The sequence below is a fragment of the Peromyscus leucopus genome, chromosome 2 (assembly GCF_004664715.2).
Source record: "Peromyscus leucopus breed LL Stock chromosome 2, UCI_PerLeu_2.1, whole genome shotgun sequence".
Classification (NCBI taxonomy): Eukaryota; Metazoa; Chordata; class Mammalia; order Rodentia; family Cricetidae; genus Peromyscus; species Peromyscus leucopus.
Genome location: NC_051064.1, coordinates 136,470,205 through 136,494,912, shown reverse-complemented (window position 1 = coordinate 136,494,912; position 24,708 = coordinate 136,470,205). Strand labels below are relative to the sequence as shown.

Sequence of the window (24,708 nt, the reverse complement as noted above, 5' to 3'; positions counted from 1 at the left end):
AGCTGCTCGGCCTGGGCTCAGGCTTCTCCTCTGGCCTCCTCCCAGGGCTCAACTGCCTGCTTCCCAGTGACCCTTTCAGCCCATCCCCTCACACTTCCTCCCTGCAGCCAAAGCTATGCCCAGCCCAGCAACTCCCTCTTCCCTGAGTGTGTTCCTGTCCTTAGGCCTCTGGGCAATTCCTTCTTCCTACTCAAGTCCATCCTGGAGGCTGCCCTGCCCATGCCACCCTCCTGCCCAGACCTGTGAGGATGCCGCCCACCTTAACCACCTCTGGGCTTCAAAAACCAGCTCTCTATCCCCTACCACCTCCACCCCAACTCAAGAAACTCCCAGCCCAGATCCTGAGGCACAAGAGACCATGAAGTTTGTATTCTGGTCCCCACTGCTGAGCTCAGTCCCTGGCAGTAAACGTGTGTGTCGAAGTGACCTGCTCTATGAGTCCAAGACAGGCACCCTGCAGATAGGCATGCCCCTGCCTCTGCATCTTCTGTACTAGGAATCAAGATGCTCTCATTCTGTATCATCTTCCATCATATCTCATGCTCTGGGTACTGGCCCCTCCATCTAGAATGGTCCTCTGTGGCTCTAAGCATCCACTCCTTTCAAACCCAGCTCAGTGTGTCTGTCTCTGGAAGTCTCCTGGCTCCTTTGCCAGAGAGCTGTAGTACATGGGCCTGTATGTCTCTCCTCTGGTGACCCCTGATGGCAGGGACATGTCAGATCATTTCAGTGTCCCCAGGATCAATTGTGCTGATTTTTAAAATATTTGTAGGATGGGCATCTTCATTCAAATGAAAAATCTGGGACTGGGGCGAGTGCTCAGTGGTTAAGCATGAGGCTGAATTCATAAACCCACATAAACCCTGAGGGGGCCTAGTGGTAGATTTGAAATTCTTAGAAAGTGGAGACAGGAAGTCTCCAAGCAAGCTCACCAGGGAGACTAGCCGTATCAGTGAGTTCCGGGTTTGATTGAGAGACCCTGCCTCGAGAGTAAAAGGTGGAAGAGTGATCAAGGATGATTCCTGACATCCGCTTCAGCTTCCACATGCATGCCCAAATGTTTGCACCCGCGCAAACATGCATGTGTGTCTACATACATGCAGATGTGCATACATATGTGCATGAACATACACCCATACACATGGGGAAAGAAGAGAAAAGAAAAACCTGTTTATCTCCATACAAAAGAGATATGAAGACAGCAGGGTTGGGGTTTTGTTTGTTTGTTGAGGCAGGGTGTTATCCCAGAGCCCAGGCTGTCCTAAAACTCACAATCCTCCTGCCTCAGCCACTTAAAGGTGGGAATTGCAGCTTGGAAGGCAGATCTTGACTGAGCTCACTGCAGACCTTGGATCTCCTGGGAATCCACCATGTTGGACTCAGCTCTGAACCTTCTGGCGGTGATCAACAAAGACTTGCAAAAGAGTCTGGAGCCATTCACCTTCAGAGCCCAGAAGGATGAGTTCCCTAGAGTGGAATCCAGTTGACTTCTCTGGAGATAGGGTGTTTTCAGGCTTTGGATCAGGATCTGGGGGTTCAGCCCGGCCAGTGGGACCTCAGCAAGCAGGATGTGATTGTTCTCCTAGCCAGGGCCCTGGGTTATGGCACGGGTCGGAGGTGGGGGGGGTGGGGGGTGGGGGGGGAGGGAGACCCTGTCTGCCCTGCCCCTTTCCTGCAACTACACTATCCATACCCACTAAAGACTACTAGCTGCAGACAAATACAGGCCAGCCTGCTGCAGCAGCATAAGCACAGCTCTGACACTATCTGCACATTGGCTCAGTGCCTTGGTTTACTCATCTGGCAAATGGGTTTATAACAGTTGCTCATGGGGTAGAGAACCCACAGAGCACAGGGTTCAAGTATGTTCACACTCCTTCTTAGAAACCTGGGCCCTTTACAAACAGGCTCTTGAGCAGCCTACCTACCTTCTTTGAGCCTCAGTTTTCCCATCTGTGAGAAGGTTAAAAACAGCACTTAGTAGGGCTAATAATATACTTGTAGTACCCGAGTTGACCGGGACACTCTGCATACCTGAGAGACGGGTGCTATCCTGCTGGGCCATTGGGAGGGGTCCATCAGATCATGGCCAGAGCCTGATGGGTAACAGTGCTGAGAGAAGCTGCTATTTAATATGAATTTGGCTCAAATTCAATCCATTACATCTGTGCTCTTGGGAGGGACCAATAAATGCCTGAATAGAAACCCTAGGCCTATGTCTCACTCGGCCGTCTCTTGGGAAAGGGATTGTAGCCACCTCTTCCCTGTGGATGGCGGCTCTGAGGTACGATTCTACACATGCTCTTCTATCCAACTCAGAGACAAGTATCCTTCCAGCTTGCCCCCACCTGGCCCACCTCCAAACCCTGTGATTGCCCATCCATGCAGAGATGTATGACCTGACCCCCTGAACAGAAGATGTCTCAATGCCCTAGGGGTCCCCAGTGTCGTAGGAGGGACCATAATTACAGCTTTCATCAAGGAAGTTCCTGCTGGGTCCTTCCCCTGCCCCTCCCACCTAGGTGTGCCCCGAAGCCCATGTCAACCCACAGTGACTGATGGCACATGCTAATAGCACTTAGTGTGAAGTATCTCATCTAATCCTCCTGATTTCCCCCAGTTTCCAGATCAGCAAGGCAAGGCTTACCAGCAGCATGCCTCATGCTGACTTCAACACCCGATCCAAGGTCTTTTTGGCTCTGTGACAAGAGACCTGAACTTCTGGCCCAGTTTGCATCCCCGAAGTACGAAAGTTAGGTTGTAAACGCACAGTTAGGAAGCTAGATGGAACGGGCCTGAGCTGAGCAGGGTCTTGTCTGACACTGTGTGACCCTGGCAGCAGTGTGCCCTCTCTGGGCTTTGGTTTTTTTTTTTTTTTTTTTTTTTTTTTTTTTTCCCCTGGGCCTATTGTGAGTGCTAGATACAGTAGGTGTAGGTGTCTAAAGGTGCCTGGGACAGAAAGGGTCAGCAAAGGTCAGATTCTTTTCTATTGCTGTCCTTAGCCTTTATGGACGAAGGGCCCAGAGTCACTGTCTGCATGGATACAGCATCGGGGCTTTAGGAAGCCTGTAGGTGTTGGACGTGTTGTGTGTGGTCTGATGGTGTATTTTCCTGCTTCATCCAAGTCCCGAATCACAAAACTGTGAGACTTCCGTTTGCTTACGCTAAGCCTCCATAGTGCACAAATCTATAGCAAGCCTTGAGATTGCTAGTAAAAAGCAGTAGAGAGCCGCTCCGATCTGTTGTGTGAGCGGGGTGTGGCAGCAACCCTCTCTGTTCCTTACTTTCTCTACAATTAAACGTGTCAGTCTACATCACACACACACACACACACACACACACACACACACACACACACACACACAGAGTTCTTGCTAGTCCTTCCTGGGTGTCCTTTCCCTTCCCCTAGGAAGGGAAGTGGGGGGAGTGTTGTTATGGGGGGGACACTTCCCTAGGCAGAGTGTTGAATTTCGTGTTACCCTGTGACCCACTTCCCTCTGTAGCCCAGAGCAAGGATGACTCTGATGGGTGGGTGACGGCCTCACCTTACTCATCCATGCCAGCCTGGGTGGTGAACTCCCCTCCCCTCCACAGGCCCACCCCCAGCCAGGAGGGTTCAGTGATATGCAGGTGCCATGTGCCTCTTACTCACCCACAGGCTGGAGACATGGCGGTTGCTCTCAAGAGTCCTGCCTTGGGACTTTTATAGGTCATTTATAGTCTTGCGAAGTGTGAGAGTGGATGGAACAGCTGTGTTTCTTCACTGGAAAGAGAAAGGGATGAGGACACAGAGATGCCCGGCGCTTCATCTCTGAAGTCAACATGGCCTTGACTGCCCAGGGCCTGAGTGGCCATTTCTTGTCTCTAGAGGGCAGGAGCTGGGGGACGTGTTCCCTTTAACACTGAGAGCCCCGGGAGCTGTCTCCAGAGATGGAAATATAGTGGGGTTTTGTTTGGTCGGTTTGCTCTTTTGAGGGGGCTCACTCTTCACAGTTGGCAAATATTCCACCAGCCCTCAAAATAATGCCATGCTGTCCTCCTTGGTGGGCTTTCTGTTCTGGGAGGCCCTCTGTGAGTTGTTTTCACAGAAGATGTTTTTCCTCAGCCTCAAGCTGAGGAGGGAGAAGAAAGAGCCTGGGGGGAAGATACACGGTTCCTGTCCACAAAACCTGCCTTCTTTTCTCTCAGTGACAGTGGTGATGTGAGGGAACGCTCAATAAAAGAGGCGGCAGGCCGGTGAGGCGGCCTCCGTGCTGACTCAGCTCGGCCACTCTTTCATCTCGGGCCCTGACTTAGCAGCAGCATTTAACGAGGGAAGATGGAGGAGTTACTCTTCCTGGGCGGCCACCTTGAAATCACTGTGCTTCACAGAGTCCGGGAGGCTGGGGGTGGGAGTGTTTCTGGTTGTATCAATAATTTACCAGGTGTGCCTAAGGATTATTGCTATGGTCATGAAAATTAACAAGAAAAAAAAAATAACCTGATGGTTTCTTATCTGGGACTCTCTCTCTCTCTCTCTCTCTCTCTCTCTCTCTCTCTCTCTCTCTCTCTCTCTGTGTGTGTGTGTGTGTGTGTGTGTGTGTGTGTGTGTGTGTGTGTGTGTGTTGGGGGAAGGGGGCTCTGTGTATAGAAAAATAGTTTACAAGATTTTAAAGTAGTAGCACTGATTGGTGAAGGGATATGGTTTTACACTTTGGTTTCTATATTGCCTTCAGTCATTTGGGAAAAAATTTGAAATACAAATAAATGAATCGGTTACGGTGAAGCCTAGGATACCCCTGATAAATCCAACCCTAGCTTTATCCCCAGTCTGTTAGAATAAGAACCTAAAAAAGTCTGTCTGGACCACATCCCCTCAAACCCAGGGAGGGAAGCTGAGCAGAAAGACTTCTTCCCATGTGGAACTCTGTCACTCTTTCTAGTCCGCCTCCTTCTGTCGTGAGAGCTGTCACAGAAGTACGCAGGAAAGGAGTGGCTGCCTTCCCACAGCCACAAAATATTTGCCCTCCCCTGCCTCCTCTCAGCCCGAGAGGCCCTGGTATTAGATCGGCTGTGCAGTTCTCAAAGAGGGTTTTGTTGACAATAATGTGCTGTTGATCCTGTGCCTGCCCGTATGCAGAGATCCGACCCCAGAGCAGCAAGATGTGGTCAGCGAGCTTTCTTCTGACCTTCTGGGCCTGCACCTGTCCCCCAGCAGGAGCCAGGAGCCTACAAGACCCTGGACTGAGCCTTCTGCTTGTCCCCTGTGCCTCCCTCCTGCCTACATGGCCCACACAAAATTGTGTGGTGCATTTTGGATTGAGAGGTCCCAGGCTGCAGAGGGAGGGGACGGCTAGGACACTTCCACCCCAAGTAAGCCTTGTATGAGGAAGAGGGTTGGGCAACATTGGGGACCTGCCCTCAGCTCACTGCTAACAAGGGCCTTTGGGGAGATCTGCCAGCTCTCCTCTGGCAAACGCTATTGCACCTGGCTCTCTGAAAGGGTGGACAGGTAAACTGAGGCACAAGCGGCCTATACCGTCACACCACTGAGCTGGGTGCCCAGCACCCAGTCCCCTAACACCAGAGAAGAAGAAAAGTGACCTAGCAAAGCAGGGACAGGCTAGGTGCTCTAGAAGACCCATGCACAGTGCTCCATTAGTGTCTGTGTCAGCCCCAGGCCTGTGGTAGCTTCCAGAAGAAAAAAAAAATCTTTTTTGGTAGATGGGAGTTCAAGTCCCAGCTCTGTTACTGAGCTGTGTGGACTTGGGCAAAGGGGAGCTAGGTGCCCACTGTTCTGGATGGTGAAGAGGATGGATGAGCAGGCTGTGGGCAAACAAGTCTTGCAACAATCTCTGGGCAGCCGGGTGGTGGTGCACACCTTTAATCCCAGCACTCAGGAGGCAGAGGCAGGCAGATCTCTGTGAATTCTAGGCCAGCCTGGTCTATAGAGTGAGTTCCAGGGCAGCCAGGGCTACACAGAGAAACCCTGCTCAAAAAACCAAAAAAAAGGGGGCGGGGGTCATTCAATCAGTGTCTTGTGTCAGCCTTTTGTTTTGCTTCTCACGACAGGGCTTCTCTGGAACAGCCTGTCCCGGAACTCCTCTGGCGTCTGCCTTCTCTCACGTAGCTTTCTTTACTCCCCTCCCTTCTTTTGACAAGGGTCTCACGTAGCCCAGACTGTCCCCAAACTCTGTGTAGCTGGAGATGACCTTGAACTTCGGATCTTCCTGTCTCCGCCTCCTGTGTGTTGGGCTTCCAAGCATGTGCCTTTACTCCTGCTTTTTAGGCAGTGCTGGAGAACTGAACCCAGGGCTTCGTGAATGCTAGGCAAGCAGTCTATCACTTGTGTTACACCCCAATCTGATTGGTATGTTCCCAAGGTTCTGTTGAACTTTGCTCTTATTTGTGGCTGTCTTATATTCCAAAAGAAGGAGCATATCACTTTTGGTTCATCGATTTATTTATCAACAGGTGGACATCTGTTGGTGTCCATCCATAGCTGTTTCCATGTTTTGGTTTCTGTCTCTTGAAACTACAGTGTTCTGATGAGGTGTGTTATAATGTAAATTACAGGTTTTGGATTTATACAAGAAGATTATAAAGTACCCAATTAATTATTTATATTCATGCACTTTGGAATTCCTTTTTCTAAATTAGGTTAAATGAAATTTTGCCCTTTTTAAAAAGAGAAAGCCTAAAAGAAATGCGGAGGAAGTGGGGACCCTTCCTCCTAGGGCCCTGGGTCAGCTTGCCGCACCCAAAAGTGGCCCTGCCGTGAGGTGAGGGGCAGGGTCCGGGAGGAGCAGTCATTCTGAGAGTCACTCTGGCACCTAGAGGAGCCACAGAGAGGACAAGTTGGGGCAGGAGTGGGTAGATGACTTCCCCCTGGGAGGGGACCCATGGCTGGAATTATCAGACAAAAGGAATAATTGGAGCGGCCGATGACAATGTCTCCGGCTGGCACCTGGCCTGGGCCGTGCTACGTGGCTGGCTCCTTTGGCTGAAGCACCCAGAAGCTCCTGGGCTCCCCTCCCAAAGGCAGCTACCTGAGAGGTTTTGTTGCCTCCCGGCCCGGGGGCTAGTCCCTGAGCTGCTCTGAGAGGCCGGTCTGCTGTCACCGACCTGCTGTTTGTTCTGTCTCTGGGTCAGGCGAGGAAACTAGATCAGACAGCCTATTCCCGACTCTAACATCTCGGGGTTTGGAGGATACTCCTGAGTCAGGATTCCTGGGATCGACTCCAGACTTCCTCCTCCCCGGTTGTTTAACCTCTCTGCTTGCTCCCTACCTTCCAAGGAGTGAAAAAATACAAAACAAAACAAAACAAATCTCACAGAGACCCAGGGCTCCCTGGGCAACTAACAGGGTCCTAACCCCTTTACCCAGATGGTGTGGCTAGTAGTTGAGGGTCAGTGCCCAGGGACAGCAAGGACTTTGAACTGAGATAGTCCACCTCCTCAACACCATGCAAACCTGTCTCCAGGCTGGCCAGGGGCCTTCATGAGTCATCCAGAAATGCTGGGAGGGGGACAGAAGCTGAACTCTGTGACTGTCACTTCTAGTGGATTGAGGAAAACCACGTCCAAAGATTGAAGCAACAAGTCCTGTACCACAGCCCAAATGGTGACAGTGTAAAACCCAGGCATCCTGCCTCATGGCTTTCTTGAGTTTTATGTGGTTATTAGACAAGCCACCCAACAGTCTGGGGGTTCGGCTACCCCTGCGCTTCACCCTCTGCCTGTGAAGGTGGCATCTAGGCCAACCCTTAGCTTCCTCAGCACAGACTCTCTGAGTTTCATCCAGGGACAGTTCTTGGTTGGGGAGGTCTCAGGTTGACTGAGAATCGGCTGTATGGACACTGAAGAAGTCATATATGGCTTCTGAGATGGAGCTCAAACACTTCTTGAATGTCTGTTGTGGACAGAATGTCTGAGGCACAAGAGATACACAGTGAAGAGGGAACCTCCACCCGCTATCCTCTCCCCGGGGAGTAGACAGTCTCTCCACAAGAAGTTCCGTTGCCAAGAATCATTGTTTAAGAATGCGCAATAATGGCAAAGCCCAGTGGCGGTGATGGTGCAGGGACAGAGGTCCAGGGAAAGGAACTGGGTCCTCTCCTTCCTCAGGGCACTTGGATATTGTGTAAGGAAAGTATCCATCCTTAGGAAAGGGGAGGAAGACCAGGGCAGGGAACAGAGGCTAAGAGACAGAAACAGGGCAGGTGAATATGATCACATAACCAAATACTGGATGTGATGGTGCCCACGTGAACGGGTAAACTGAGGCCCGGGCCCTCCCGTTGTCCAGTGGAGAAACCATAGGTTACAAATGCCGGCCAGAGCATGGCTGCACCCGGGTGACAAACAGATAGCATCTGGTCAATGGCACTTGCTGTGGTAGGAGCTGGTCACTGCTGTCACTTCCTACCTTATTTCAAGCCCCATAGTAGAGTAATATCCGCTCACCCCTGCAGGGAAACTTCTGTGTAGACAGAATGCTTTGACAGAATTAATAGACACAAGATCGAATTCTTGCCAGGGATGTCTAGGTAGTCCGATTTTTATTTTTTAATTTATACTAAGGGAAATGAATAGATCTTTGAAGGAGAGATCAATAAACTTTGGCAGATGAATCCACCCATGCAATCATGACCAGAATCAAGATCTAGACTCTACCCATACTGCCCCAAGCCCCTTTGTACCCCTTTGAGTTAATTACTACACCCCAAAAGCAACCACAGTTCTGATCTGTACCTAATGAGTTGGTTTTGTTTTTTCATCTTTACTTTTTGACAGGGTCTCACTATGTAGTGTGGGCTGGCCTGGAACTCATTATGTAGACCAGAGTGGCCTCAAATTCACAGGGATCACCTGCCTCTACCTCCCAAGTGGAGTTAAAGGCATGCACACCGTGCCCAGCCAAAAACTTCGGCTTTATGAATTTGCGCATCTTCCTGGTGCAGAGGCCACACTAATCGTCTCTGTGCCTTTCCAGTTTTAGCAGATGTGCTGCCAAAGCGAGCACTCTGTTTTTGAGAGAGTCTTGCTCCTCAGGTTGGCCTTGAACTTGCAACCCTCTTGCCTCTACTTCCTGACTGCTGAGATTATGGGTGTGTGCTGCCATACCTAATCAGTTTTGCCTTTTCCTAGCCTTCATACCCATGGAATCATTCTGAATGTCCTCTTTTTGGGCCAGGCCTCTTTCCTTTCACGGGGGGTGGGGGGTGGGGGGTGGTTGAGCCTGAAAACCATGGATGGTTTAAGCAGCATTGGAAGCAGAGGGGGAATCGAGTCAAAGGGGGTAGATTCAGAAAAGGCGGGAGGGGAGGCGAAATGGAAAATGTACCTGTGACCAGAGTGAGGAGTACAGGACTAGCTTGAGCATCCCTCGGAATATATTTGTGGCTTCCCTGAACCGAGCTGAGAGAATCCTGAAGTGGTTCAAGCACAGGATAAAATGAAGGTGTCTCGGAGTGAGGACCAAGGGGGAGGCGCTTCGGCATTGGTTCCGGCATGGGCTTCATCCTGGAGACAGTGAGGAGCCCTCCCAGAGCTGACTGCAAAAGTGGACTGGTGAGGTCTGGAGAAGAAACATGTGTGGCCACAGAAGACGACATAGCCTGGAGTCCAGAAAAGGCGTGGAGGCCAGTCATCCCATTGTCCACTTACTTAGTTCATCTGTCTGTTCATTCACAATGCTTCTCATTCCACCGCTGCCTGTCACCCACTCACTGTTTCTGGGACTTGGTTTTTGTTTGTAAGGATTTATTTATTTCTATTCTATATGTATTGGTGTTTTGCCTGCCTGCATGTCTGTGTGAAGGTGTCAGATCCCCTAGAGCTGCAACTGCAGACAGTTGTAAGCTGCCATGTGGGGGCTGGGAATTGAACCTGGGTCCTCTGGAAGAACAGCCAGTGCTCTAACCACTGAGCCATCTCTCCAGCCCTGGGACTTGTCCATTACATTTCATCCCCAGCTTTGGTCTCTGACTAAGTCATGTGCAGACAGTGAAGGTGGAGGTTGGGGGGGGGGTTGGCAAATCTTGCCTGCTAGTCATTCAAAATTCTATCCTCATCCCCAAATTCTGGAAAATTCTTGTTTTCTGATAACATTCTTAACATCTTAAGAAAATTCTTCCTCTATGCTATATTTTCCCTAAGAATTTGACTGGTCAGGGCTGGAGAGATGGCTCAGAAGTTAAGAACACCGACTGCTCTTCCAGAGGTCCTGAGTTCAATTCCCAGCACCTACATGGTGGCTCACAACCATTTGTAATGAGATCTGGCACCCTCTTCTGTATACATAATAAATAAATGAATCTTTGGGGAAAAAAAAAAGAATTTGACTGGTCAGATGTGATCTTATTTTGTGAGCCTGGTGACTCAACCCTGAGCAGCAGCAGCAAGGACTTCAATTGATAAACACAAGGTCACCTCCATCCTAGTAACATGTGGGGGATAGAAAAGTAAAGTTCTGGATTAAAGAAATTTTTTAAAAAGGGGGGACTCACACTGTTGGGCTTTCCGAAGGATTAACCGCCTTGTCCCTTTCCGGGAGGGTCACGGCTTCAGAACCCTTCCTGCCTGCAGCATCCTGGGCATCCTCATGTTCTTTGGGATGCTTTGTGGGGTTCCCTGGCAGGATCTCAGGGAACCCAGACGTAGGTCAAGTCCAGGAGAAAGAGGTCAAACTTCACAGGAGGTCTGAGTCGGAGCAGGGGAAGACTCTAGAGTTGCAGGGACAGGCCATGCTTCAGGCAGTCACAGAGACAGAAAGTGCCGTGGCAAAGATTCTGTGGCAAATGCAGAGGAAAGCCAGTGGTCCTCAGCCACTGGACGGGACAGCAAGTACAGTGCCGGCATACCCCACTCTCCAGGCCTGCATCTGGCACCTTACCACAGACAGATGCCTGAGGTAGGAGTATTCCAAGGTGGCCATCTGGGTCTTCTGGGAAACAAACCGCTTCCACAGAAGGTGGGAAGGTCTGCGCCCCTCAGTCTGGGTAGCTTCCCCGAAGGGACTCCAGTCGAGTCTGTATGTGAAATCAGGGCTGGCTGCAGCCAAGGTTCTGCAGAGCCCAGGGACTCATCCAAACCCCAGCTCTACCCTCTCCTGAAGTCAGTCTCTCTGCTGCCCTGGGCCTCAGCTGTCCCACCTGACAGGAAGAAGGACACAGTGAAGCTATTTGCTCCAGCGTTGGGCACAGGGAAGGGGGAATTTCTAAAGGGCTCGGGTCTCTTTAGTGAGAGCAATTCCCCTAAAGGCCTTTGTCTCTCTAAAGGCAAACCTGGAGTATTAAAACAGTTAAATGACTTTTTCTTTTTAAAACAGAAGGGGGTGAAAACTGGTAGAACAAGTTAAAATGGCCTGTATTTTATTTTCTGTAAATCCCACCATGTCATCCCCTCAGGGTTCATCAGGGCATCAGAATAGCCCAGTGGGGACCTCCCCCTCTTAGAAGCTAACTCCCCTCCACCCCCAACATTTGTCCCAACTGGGTGTGACTCGGCTGGGGCTTGAGGGGGGTGTCAGAGGTCATCAGGACTCCTAAAGATGATGTCTTTTTCCCAGACGAGGCCTCTTTTATGGTGACACAGAGCATCCTCCAGGCCTGTGGGACACCCTCCCTGTCACAAACTAATGCTGGGGCTGACTAGTTCCTTGGATTGTCTGGCCTCTTTGTGACTTTTCTGTCTTGACCTTTGCTTGCCGGCTTCTACCTCCCCTGGGGCCGTCTTGTGGCTCCAGAAAGCACCCTGGGGTCTTGTCAACAGTTCCCCCGGTGGAGAAGTGTCTTCCTTTAAGCTGTTGGGCACAGTGGCCTTTGAGGATGATATTAAACTCGAGTCACAGTTGATGAAATGCCGAGCCAGGCTTCAAACCTCAGTGTGTCTGAGTCAAGAACTTGTTAGCATTACCACTGACGGGAGGCAATAGGAGACTTTAACTTAGAGTCTTGATCTTCAATACCTCCCACCTACCTTGCAAGCTGCAGGCAACCCCACAGACTGGAGAACAGAGGGGTATGAAACGGGTCACGTCCTGTTTGGACTGTGTCTGTGTTATCCTAGGCTGCTGTAACAGCCAAATGAGATCCTGTGACCCTAGACCAGATCATCAGTCCATTCAGAGACTGTTGAAATGTGGCCAAACCACCGAAGCCACAGCCTAGAGAGTCAGGTCACTGTCCCCTGCCTATCAGGACCCTCATCTTGCCAGAGATATCTTCAGAGCCCTTTTGTGGGTCAGAGTGCCGGTGACCTGGGAAAATACAAATGGTGGAGCCCGTCTGTGCAAGGGGAGGGGACCAGGGCCGAAGGCTCCTCTCCACGCCATTTGATTGCTTGCTGCTGAGGCTGGGTGCTGATTTCTCAGGAACCTGGGCACAGAACAGCAGTCACGCTCACACCCTCTCGGGCAGGGGAATGTGGTGACTAAGCCTCATCGCCAGGCGGATCTGCCCAGGGTTGAGGGCCTTAGGTGGCAGATGCAGAGGAGACAAACACTCCCTGTGCTGCGGGGTGGCATACCCACCCCAGTGATAAGGATGATAGTCAACACTCACCAGGATGGAGCGAAGGGCTTTGTGTTGCCTCACCTAGCCAAGCCTCCCAGGGTAGGAGTCATGCCTGCCACTCTGCAGACTGAAACTATGGTTCAGAGTGCCCAAAGGGCTTGCCCCAGGATTTGAACTCAGAATCCAATTCTCAAGTAGCTCTGCTCTGTATGTGTGTTGCAGTGGTCTATTGTAGAGACTTCTGGACCCCCTAGGGTGAGGACCAAGAACTCTTATGGGTTCTCAACACATACAAGATACTGTAAAATTGGATAACAAAATTGATTTTGCAGAAGTTCATAGAAGAAAACAAAGTTTTCCTGAAGGGGCTTTGTGGAATTTCCCACAAGCTAAATCCGCCTAACTAATTTCCCTCCCCAGCGTGTGGCAGATGGGACACATACATACATACATACATACATACATACATACATACATACATAAATTTGATCTAGGCGAATCACCTCTGGGTGCAAAGTGCTCTAAAGGAGGTCGACCAGAACTCCGAGTCTGATCCAGGGCAGGGGCCCTGGGAGCTCCTGTTGGAACCAGGCCTTTGCCGCCTTCCTTCTGTGGTTCTCACAGAAGGCCCCTAGCTTGACTCCAGCAGAGGGGGTGGGCATGCCTCGGTACTGTTTGCCTTGGTAATGGCAGGATTAACAGGTTTTTCAGAGTTCATTTTTATTTGGAAGTAGGCAGTGTCTTGTTCTAATCGTCCTTTCCAGTCTAGTGATAGGCCCAAGGTACACGTCCCTGGGGGGAGTGGGTCTCAGGGCTCCCTTGGGACCCACTCAGCTGAGATGGCCTTTCTAACAAGCCTGCTCCTTCCAGGACCTGGGCCCTAGTGGGCCCCTCCCTCTTGGCTGCCTCCAGTTCCAGCCAGTTCCTGGCCACAAGGCCAGGACTCCCACACAATACTTTAGCATTCTACTGTTCCCTGCTTGGCTCAGCACAAGCCCGTCTGATTGGCTCCTTTTTAATAACTGTAAAATTCCCTTCTTCAACTTACAAAAGAAGTCATAGGGACAGATGAACGAAAATAATAAAATGTAAATTGCACCTGCTCCCTTTACAAAGTACAGCTTCCCGGTGCCTTCCTCGCTCCATCTGAATGGGCTCTATGGATAGGAGCAGACCAACTTATGGAAGGTAGAGTAAGCGATAGACTCAAAGCCAAGGGCTCAGATCACGGCGGCTCTGCTCGGGTCACCTCGGGTGAGGGGTGTCACTCTTGGGCTTCACTTTTCTCACGGCTGAGAGGGTTGAATGAGGAGGACTCACAGACACTGACAACTGTCCTGCAAGTCTAGGGACAAGCCTCCACGACCCCCTCCCAGATTACAGCCTGGTGTCTGACTGCATGCCGTGTCTTCTTTTATTTCTCTTAGCCTCCTCGAGGGGCACACGTACGAACTGATTTTTCAGGATCAGACGCAGAGTTCTGGTCGACCTCCTTTAGAGCCCTTTGCACCCAGAGGTGATTCGCCTAGACCAAATGTATGTGAGTAAAATTGCTAGACTGAAGACAGGCTGACGAGGTCCACATGGGCCTGGTCTTACCCTTGCCAATGCTGGTAGTGTGCTTCCTTCATCCTTATCAAGAATGATCAGGAAAAACAGCTGCTTATTTGTGGAGTGCCAGGAGATGGTCTCTCGTTTTTGTTTTTTGTTTTTTGTTTTTTTTCCCCACACCCCTCCGTCTCTCCTTTTAAGGCCAGACTTCAGAGTGGTTTTGGACCCTACGAGTTTCCAGAACCACTAGGCAGGAAGGTTGGTGGTGTCAGGCAGAACTGATAAGGATCTGAAGTACAACGTGTAAAGGGGGCTGAAGGTGGCCCATTCCTGCTCATGTCCTGGCCTTCTAGGAACACAACTTCCAGGCCAAACAAAACCTTCAACAGGGGGCCATGTGAGCAGTGGTGGTGCACGCCTTTAATCCTAGCACTTGGGAGGCAGAGGCAGGTAGATCTCTGAGGACAGCCTGGTCTACAGAGTGAGTTCTGGGACATGTCCTCTTTGCCTCCATTTAGGTCCAGTGATGATAGAGGACATCACAGCAAACTGTAGAGCTTGACAGACCTCCAGGACCCCTTGGGTCCATGCTGGTATCTAGGGTGATGCTCCATCCAAGAGTCCGGGTTCTTTGCCTAACCAGGGGCTCTCTCTGAATCTCAGCCAACCTTCCCAATGTGGCCAATGACAAATTCTGACCGTGCGCCCTGGGAAAGAGCTGGATACATAGAATGGGCTGTTGTAAGGGAGGCAGGGTAAGGATGCTGTGAACATGACTGTTCACACTGGAACCAGGAGCTGGTTGATCGGACCCCTGCTAAGCAGCGCCCGCCTACACAGCATTCCTTTATTAGGTACCAATTTTTTGCCACTGACTTTCCATCAAGGGCTTATCTAACTCAGTCCTCGGGGATGAGAGATGATGGGGAAACTTACTGATGTGAAATCACAGGCCCAGGATGAAGACCCTGGGAGCATGGGTTTTAACTTCAGGGGTCCCCTTGTGGGTGAGGGGAGAAGGCAACAACCAGCTTATCCAGAGTGTTAGAACCTGTTGTAAATGATACCCATATTTCCACTGGTTCAAGTTATTCATGGACCGCCTGTTGTGCCGAGGCCTGGGGCAAGTGCTGTGTAAGGCCTTTCTTTACATCATTTCCACTCTCTGGATGCTCACGGCTCCCACAGCTCCTCACACAAAGTGTCAACCACCTTGCCAACTTTCAGTCTGCCTTCCCCCTTTCCCTGTCAGGTCATGCTAGGCCCAGACAAGCTCAAAGGACTGTCTCCAGGCCTTTGGAAGGCTCTGGGGGCAGGCAGACCTCTGTGTGGTCCTGTCCTGGGACCACACGGAGAGCCTTAGATATGACATCACCTCTCAGGACTCAAGAGTCACGTGTTGCACACATCAAGCGTGAGACCTCTGCCTGGCCCACTGGAGTCCATCACTGTTGCCTAATCCTGACATCAGTGATGAGGGAAACTGAGCTCTGCAATCAGTGAAGGCTTTTGTCCAAGATCTCTGACACTTGACTCCAGAACTCACAGCCTTCAGTAAGGCAGAAACAGTTTTACAGGGAGCAGGCCCCTCTGGGAAGGGAACCCTGTGCTCCAGTCTTACAGGGAGAGGTTCCGAGAGTTACAGCTTAGTAAGTGACAGTAACTGTCATTGCCAAGTCAAGGTCAGGTCTAATATCTGTGCTCACTGCTTAGAGCTGGCATGTCAGCTGACTCCGAGTCTTCGCTTTGTGTGGGCACGTGTGTGCATGCTTGTGTGTGTCCAGGTATGTTCTCAAGCGCCATTTTTCAGGCTCACTCCATCTTGGATTCTTTGAGGCAGGCTCTCTCACAGGCCTTGGACTTACTGAGCAGGCTCGGCTGGGGAGCCAGGGACCTGCCTGTCTCTAACCCCCAACTCTGCGATTGTAAGCATGCACCACCACACCGGCTTTGGTTTGTTTTGTTTTGAATGTGGGTTCTGGGGACAAACTTGGGCTGTGATGGCCTGACAAGCCCTTTCCTGACTGAATCATCTCCTGGGCCCTCAGTCTGGTCTCTATCTCAACCTTCGCCCTGGGAAGGACAGGAACACAATGGTTATGCAGTCTGGTCTGTGGTCACTAGTTTTGGTTAATCACTTTCTGGGGTGGGAGGTGCCAGAAATCAAACCCAGGCCCTACAAAATCTGTGCCAGCCAGCTACATGCTTCGCCCTGTTTGATGATGGTGGAGCTGCAGAGCTGTGTAGTTCCGAAGTATTCAAGTGGCACAGACTGCCTGGCATGAGGGGGCAAGGGGTAAATGCAACCTTGTCATTCTGGTCCCCACAGAGCACCACTGCTGGGCATTCACCGTTTCAATATTTTCTTACAGGACACCAGATGTTCACGAGCTCTGGATGGCCAGGAAGATCTGGGGTGTTGGATGACAGGCCATCACATCGAATGTAGTTGTGGGGTCCCAACCTTCACAGGTGTTCAGAGCAACCCTGAGGGCCGGTGCCAACAGCACTGTGGTCCTCAGCTGACTCTTCTGCAGCAGGCGAATCATGAGCAGTCATCATTCTGGGAAGGATGGGGAGGGATGAAGGACGGTGCCACCCTCCAAGGGCACATGTCCCCAGGCCTGCAGAGACAAAGCAACTGTTCTTGGTGATAGTGACATGTGAACCCATCCACATAGTGATTCCCTCATTTGGTCTCTTGGGGGTGGGGACTCTGACTCAGCCGTAAGCCTTAGCAAGTGGCCAGAGGATAGGCAGAACCTGACCCCGGGGCAGTCACCGACTTAATGCAGATCTGAGAAGCACGGAATCCGAAAGAACCCGGGCTCCCATCTCAGCTTTTATTTGGTAGCTTCCGCCTTTCAGCCAATCATTTAGAACTTAGCCTAAGTTCTTAGCTTATAAAAAAGGGCTGCCATTTTTCTTCTGTAGATTGAAATGAAGTTGCAATGGGGAAGCCTGATTTGGAAACGGGTTTTTCTAACCACCAGGTCCTGGGTGCTGAGTACTGCACAAAAAACTTCATATGCACCATCTGATTCAACCCGGTCACCTCGTGAGGGGGAGCACGATTTTGTACCCAAATACAGGTGAGGAAAATGAGGTTAGACCATAGTCACTTGTCCAACCTCATGGTGCTGCTAAGTGCCTGGGCGGGGACTTGAAGAACCCAGTTCTGTGTCTTCTAGAAATACTATCCCCTAACAGAGGTAATGCAGACAGGGAATAGCAGCCATCCTTAGTTAGTGTGATTGTTAGTGGATATAATTATTATGTTACATCTGATTGACTGGCCTCTGCTTATAATTTCTTAGACAGAGCAACCAAGAACTGAGGTGTCCGTGCAAAGGCATGTTCCCAGGAGTAGGTAAGGCAGGCAGCTAGGCATGAGCAGTGTCGCTTCAGAAGCTTGGCCTCTCTGAGCTGTGGCAGTAAAGGTCTGCATTGGCCTTGCCACATGGCTGGGAGGACTCCTGTGACCCTGCCCACCGTCTCCTGGCATCCTTGGTTCCTACCCCAGACCACTAGTCCTTCCATCATCCAGGGCACCTTCTGGAGGCTCCCTGTGTAAGGAGGCACAAAAGCCCTCTGCTGAACTCCGATGGTGGCTGTGACTATAGAGCCAGGACCCAAAGAGGGAGAGGACCCATTTATAAAGGCCAGCGAGCAAAGACATGCCACCTGAGATCCCAGCACAACCCCCTCCCGAGCTCAGCCAGCATGAGTCATACCAGGGCTGTTGCAATACAGCTGACAGAAACTCTCAAGCCGCGCACGAGGCGAGGCAGACAGCTACAGAGAGCAGTGTGCCATCCTTCGGACGGCAGCGGGCCTGCAAGCTCCCGTCAACTGTCACCTCTGTGAGTGACCGCTGGCGGAGCTGGTCCACCGCTAACTCTGCCGCCGCCGCCTTCAACTACACGGAGCTGTTGGCACCCCTGTTCCCTCATCTCAGGGGATGATAAAGAAGTGCCTGGCTCCCTTTTGGTAATGACATGATGCCTATGAAGGTTTGGCATGATACCTGGTCTAGGCAACATGCAGAGCACCTACTGGGAGCCAGACACTGAAGCCAGCCCTGGACAGTGACCGAGACACTGCTCCCATGGAGCTCACATCCCGGAGGAAGGGAGGATAGATGCACTAGATGAGAAGACTACGAGAAAGTCCCAAGGGCTTTGCAGAGGACAGAATAAAGCGGTGTGAAATCCAGGGACGGATGTCTACTTCCACAGCGTGACTGGAGAGGGCTACTCCACAGAGCTGGCTCTCTTAGCAGTCACTATGGTTCTTCGCTGTTATCGGAGCTCCCTGGGGTGGCCTCTAAACAGACTCCAGTGAGAAATCACTCTGATGGTTCTTCAAATCCAGTACCCCAGCCTAAGAGGGCTCCCTTGAATTTCAACGTTACCCTGAAAAGCTCCATCTCATCAGAGGCTTTGCTTGCCTTTCATCAAGAGGGAAGGAGAATGCTCACAAGGAGGTGCCCAGGAACACAGAGCAGAGAAGTGCTTTGCCAAGCAGGGGGTGAGGGTAGCGGTGAGAAAGAGTAAAGGTACAATTCCAAGATGTGTGCCTTAGATTGCTTTTCCCACTAACCCCGATGGAAGCCCTGTGTTTCTGCTGGCACTTGCTGGCATTCTGGGTTTGCCACCCCAGACTGCTCATGGCCATTCCTCCGCCATCCCTTCACTTAAAAGGCATCTGATTTCTCCTGAGCGCCCAGCACAGAGCCAAACACTTAAAATGGCCAGCCAGCTCAGACTTCTGAGGCAACCACCTTCAACTTTTCCATCCTTTCTGGGCTGGCCAGAGGCATGTAGTCTGCCCACATCCCATTGAGATTGGCATCACACAAGATGAAAGGCTGCCCTGCCCTACTTCCCCACCCCTAAAACACACACACACACACACACACACACACACACACACACACACACGGGTTCGTGTGTGTGAAGGGGGTAGGGGGTAGCAAACTCCTCCCAAGCAGAAACCGGGATTTTTTTCCTCTGTTGCCCCAGAATCCAGAGTGAGACCTTGCACATGTAGGTGCTCAGTAAATGTCCTGTGGACTGAGGCCACCAACTTCAACTCAAGGAGCAGCTAGTCTCATAGATGACTGAGAGGGCTCTGACACTCGCTCTCACCCTTAGGCAAGCCCCCTTACCTCCCTCCTCCATTTCCTCCCCTTCATGTAAGGGACGCGGCTGGGGAGGGGGAGGGGGCAGAGTCGACAGTAATACCACCCTAGCTGGTCACTGTGAGAATCAGAAGAAACCACTTGGATAACAAAACTAGAAACCATAATGTACCTTAAGGGGAAAGTTCTGAAGAAAAGGGAGGGGTACAGAGAGCTCCCTTCTGTGAGAAGGGCAGAGAAGGTGAATGGAAAGAGATGTGATGTCTGTGGGGAGATGTTTCTGGGATCCAGGATACGAGCTGGAGGTGGGCCGAGACTTCCTTTGAGCCAAGTACCTGTCTGTTTCTGTATTTTTCCTCTAGTCCCGATGTTCCTTCCCGACATCTGTCTCCTCCCTCCTCCCTCGTCCCCACCCCCTCACCCCCTCAGCAAGGAGGGAATTGGCCAGCTCCACCCGGTCAGCCCCCCAGAGCTCCGCCCCTGCTGGTGGGCCAAGCGTTAACAGCTGCACCTGCTGCTGCGAAGTACTTGCAGTCGGCACCTGTGCCCGCAGCCAATCAGCGCCAACGCCGCAGGGAGCCGCTGTCAGCAAAACCTCCACATCCACAGCTCAACAGAAATCAGACACTTCCCCGGGCAGGGAGGGGATGTCCATGTCAGCCGCGAGTTAGAGACCAGCAGGCAGCGGCGGCGCCTGGGTACCTAGAGCAAGATCGCTGGAGCCCGACCTCGGAGAAGGAAGATGTCGAATGAACTTGAGTGAGTAAAGCGGTGGCTGCCGGGCGTCCCGGCCTCCCCAGCACACCCAGGCTAGCTGGGGTTTCCTGCAGAGGGAAGAGCAGGGAGGCCGGCGCCAGGATTCACACGGCAATTTGTAAGGGTGAATGAATGGGCTGACGATCCTGCCCTGGCGTGTTGAGGCACGTTCAGCTCTCTATCTAGGGCTGACTGTTTCCCTGGGAAAATAATTTTTCTTTCTCTCTGGGCTGAGCAGTTTCGAGGAAGAGAAACACAGGGCTGGCTGAAACTGTGAATTTTGGCATGGTGTTTTGATACTCTGAAGGGGCCTTGGAAATCAGAGACACTTCAGCCCCGTGGACGCTCTCTCTCCTCTTGCCAAAGGGAACTTCTTTGAGGCGGCTCTAGGAGCTGTCTTAGGCAAAGAGTTGGGTTTCTCTAAAGGTACTTGTTTGTTGAGTTGGAACAATCCCAAGAGACAGCAGTGGCTGAATACATGCTCTCTGTAGTGGTTTTCCTTAAGTTCAAACCCAGTGTCTGTCCCTCCCAAGCTGTTCATTCTTGAACAAGTCATTCGACTTATCTGAGCTTCATTTTCCTCATCTGAAAAATGGGAACAAGAATGTTTTTGTAGGATTCTTAAATGTGCTGAAAGCTGTAAAATGCTTACCAAAGAGCCAGGTCAGAAGCTGAGTTCAATAAAATGTGGTCAGTTTTACCCAGAGGCAGCTACGGTAGTTCTAAAACTGGGGAAGCCGAGGCGTGATTTTCGGTGAGGTCATCTGTATTGCCTGGCAGGTGCCTTCCTGCCCACATCTGGGATTCAGAATTCCCGACTGGCTGATGCTGACCTCACTCTGGGCCTCGGCTTCAGGTCCAGACTTAGAGAGGATGGGATAAGGTTAGGGTGTGGACCGGGAGCTAGCAGGAAAAGGCTGGAGTTCTTAAACACCAGCTTCCCTTTCCTCCCATCTTTCGAGGTGCGTGAGCAGATGGGAGAGTTGAACAGTTCTGTTTCCTTCCTATCTCTGTCTCTCTCCTTGGAGCTTTTCCTCGGCAGGTTAAGAATTTAAACACTTAAAGACAGAGGAGTTGGTGGATCCTAACACAGACAGGACTCCAGCATACCTGGTAGCTCTTAGGTATGCCTGGCTCGGCCAGCTCCATTCACTATGTGAATCACATAATGATTATATGGCGAGCGTCAGATTTCTTTTTGAATGGATTCTTGGTACAATGTGTTGACAACTGGATCACAACTAAGTAAAAGTAGGAGCACTGTCCTGGCACCTGGGTTCAAGTCTCCACTCCACTTATTACCTGAGTGACCTTGGGCAAGTCATTTTACCCTAGTCTCCTTCCCCGTAGACTGTGACCAGTAGTAGTGCTTATGGAGTTGTTAAGGGATTGAATTTTAGAACAGCCATTGCTTTAAAGCCTTGTAGGGAGCATGCTTTTTATTTTCCCATACTTTGAAAACACACACACACACACACACACACACACACACACACACACACTTGAGGTATGTCTCCAGCACAACTTAGAATGCCAATTAAAGCTGCCAAGACTGCAGACAATCTATTCAGGTTGCTCCTTAGGGGGTATGTGTCCTGAAGCTGGCCTATTTGAACAGAAGGTTTTCTGCTTGTCCGTAATGGTTTGGGTTTGAAGTCAAATCAGCTGACAGTAGAGGATTCTCCATTCCTGGAAGCCTGTACCTGTGAGTAATTGCAGGCCAACTTTGAAGCTACTATTTGCGACTACAATGGCTGACCCTGAGGGCTCAGCTGTTCCTATAGCTAGCTGGTGTGTGTGTGTGTGTGTGTGTGTGTGTGTGTGTGTGTGTGTGTGTGTGTGTGAAATGCTTGGCTTGCAAGTTCTGAGCGGCGGCGGCTGCAGCTGCTACTGCTGCTGCTGCCTTGGTCTTGAAGAGCCTTGCCTGGAAAATCATGTCAGGCCAAGCAGCCATCTCCATCCCTCAGAGAATGAACAGCTTTGTCGGCCCTGGGGCAATGGTGAAAAGTCAGGTTTGAATTTGCTTCCAGTCAAGTTGAATGAGTTTGCCCTCCCTGACTCTAGCTTCCTCACTAGTAAAATGGGGACTCTGACCACACCTACCTGGCAGGGGAACACTGAGCTCTGGTAGAGGACCACCTGGATCACTAGCCCCATTCCCAGGCCTCCGGTGGGAGGTGGCCCTGGAAAGGCCAGGCAGTGTAGTCAGAAACCAGCTCCAGGCAGCTGGTGGGTGGTGAGCACCCGGCCTTTCATGTGGTCAGGCCCAGTGCCTGGCGCCTCTGCCAGCCCCCCTGGTCCTTCCAGCCCGCAGCCTAGCAATACCCGGCGGGCGGTGAGAGCAGACTGCGAGGGTTCCCGCGGCTGTAGCCTTCTGGCTTCTCAGGGAACACAGCCTGGACTCGCACACTCCCCACCACGGGCCTGCTTAAATGGGCCGTCAGGCTAGTCTGGAGACTGTGGCTCTCTCGGGAGCCAGATCCCTGGTGGCCGTTGGCCTCTTTGGACTCTCTTAAGTGTCCTACACCTGCTGAGAGATGGAGGGCTTCACCACCATTGGTATACAGTTGGTGCATCCTGAGGATACCATGCCTCAGCACCCTGGCCTCAGCACCCTGGCCTCTGCATCCGGCAGCCTGAGCCCTCTGCTATTGGGAACAGAGACTGGAGAATGACCACGGAGGAAGGCCCAAGGCTTGAGGGCTCACAACGTGCCCCCTCCACCCCGGTCCACAGTGCTGAAAGAGTTAACCCGGAGCGCCGCCCCGCTGCGGTTTTGTGGTCGAAACCATGATTGCCAGGAGCAAATTTTTGTCGTGCAGGAGGTGTGTTATTAAAAGTCGGAGTTACGGGGCTGGTGAATGAAAAGTTAAAAGCCCTCATCAAGCTCCGGCTGTAAAACGGGGCGGAGCGGGGGCGGGGGCAAGAGTGGCGGTAGTAACGGCAGTGGCTGCGCACGCGCGGTCTGGGAAGCGCGCTGACCCGGTGCAGTCCCGGCCAGCTTCCCAAGCCTTGGGCGAGGTTTAGACAAAAAGAGGGACAGTGGCCGAGCCCAGGTCCCCGACTACACATAGACGACCTAACAAGCGCTTGATCAGCACGTCTCATTCGTCCTTCTCTGTAACCTCAAGAGGGATGGGTGTGTCAAGGGACACTAACTAGCCAAGATCTCCTGGAAGAGCTAGGGTCTCACCTGGATCCCAACCAGAAACTAAAGCTTCTATGCCTAGACACTAAGTATAAGAACATAGATCAATTCCCTGCTTTTTGTTTTTTCTGTAGATTCCTTGTATAAAAGACAGTGCCTCTGTGTACCCTGTCTGGAACTAAGTAGCTCAGGCTGGCTTTCAACTCGTGATCCTCCTGCCTCAGCTTCACCAGGGTTTGGGATTATAGGTGTGTGCCACCACACCCGAGTCACATTTTTATATACTTGTGTTTTACAAGCCTGTGTAACTTTTGAAATGAGGCAAGGGAAGAGAGAGTTATTATCTGTAAGAAATAATTATTATTGGCTCATCCATAACACCATTCTCAGAATGTAGCTGCTGTGACTGGCGGTGTAGCTCAGGTAGCGCATTTGCCTGGCACGTACAAGGCGCTGGGCTCAAACCCCAGCCCCACCACTGAAAGTAAGTAAATAAATAAAAGAGGTTCCTGGCTCATCCTCACATGGGAACTTGGATATGCAAATTCTTAGCCCTGCCCTAGATGTACTGAATCATAAACTCTGGGGGTGGGGCTGGCCATCATTTGTTTTAACAGGCCTCCCAGGTGATTCTGATGTGTGTTCGAGTATTAAAAACCACTGGCCTAGAAGACCAGGTAGAGGACTTTTAGGGAAAGGAGGTTCCCAGGTTGGCCACAGTCCTGCTGAGTCAGCAGACCTAGAGCAAGAGCGTGTGTGAGCGTACACACACACACCCTGCCCCCCCCCCACATACACACACAGGGTCACGCCTGTGTGTTTAAAGCCCAGCTCTACAGCTTGTGAATTGGTAACAAACTCTTCATATCAGTTTCTGCATGCATAAAAAAAAACACAGTGATTAAAAAAAAACCAAAAAAACAAAAAAACACCCACCTCTCAGTACGTGGGTGAGAAGGCCAGGGGCTCCTTTCCCTGACTTCTCTCCCTCGCTCTTCTCCATCTGCCTCCCACAAAGGCTTGATGGGTTAAGGCACTGGTCACCAAGCCCGATGGCCTGAGTTCAGTTTCTAGGCCGAGATGAGAGGAGGAGAAAACTGCCTCCTGCAAGCTGTCCTCTGAACACACATGATACTACACAGCAGACATGTGCATGCACACACACACACAGGCGCACACACGTATACATATATATGCATATGCATTCATGTAGAGTTATTCCCTTGAGTCTTCTCAAGGAGCCATCGAGAACTGGGGACAGGGGAGGGTAGAGTCAGCATTGTGTCCCCACCACCCAGCACACGCCATTCATCACAGAATAACCCTCAGCGAATGTTTGTTGAATGAATCAGTGAGTAACTGAAGGAAGAGGCACAGCTCTCTGATTGAGACGTAGATTTCAATTTTTTTTCCCACACCTCTATTGGACAGTAGAGAAAGAAAAAAAATCAGACAAGGAGCCAAGGGAACAGAGTGTAAAAGAAAAATTCCCATACAGGGGAGTTTTTCAAAGGGCAGAAAGTGAGTTTCTGGTATAATTAAGAAACGGCATGTAATTAATTCGAACGCAGCCAGCCATGTATCTGGAACCTGGCCTCCCTCAGCTTGCCCAC

The 24,708-nt window shown here is 51.2% G+C and overlaps 1 protein-coding gene and 1 non-coding gene across 3 annotated transcripts in view; one reads left to right on the top strand and one right to left on the bottom strand.

Annotated features, from left to right (window-relative positions):
* Positions 1-8,900: 8,900 nt before the first annotated feature.
* Positions 8,901-9,004, bottom strand: LOC114697266. Its single transcript, XR_003735137.1, has one exon. It is a non-coding gene; the product is annotated as a U6 spliceosomal RNA (small nuclear RNA).
* A 10,685-nt stretch (positions 9,005-19,689) lies between these two features.
* Positions 19,690-24,708, top strand: part of Grhl3 (grainyhead like transcription factor 3) — a 32,230-nt gene continuing 27,211 nt past the window's right edge. For both annotated transcript variants that reach the window (XM_028875450.2, XM_037203069.1), the window contains exon 1: positions 19,690-19,950. In XM_028875450.2, the coding sequence (XP_028731283.1) occupies positions 19,934-19,950 (17 nt within the window). In that variant the 5' untranslated portion in view covers positions 19,690-19,933. The remainder of the gene's footprint in view (positions 19,951-24,708) is intronic.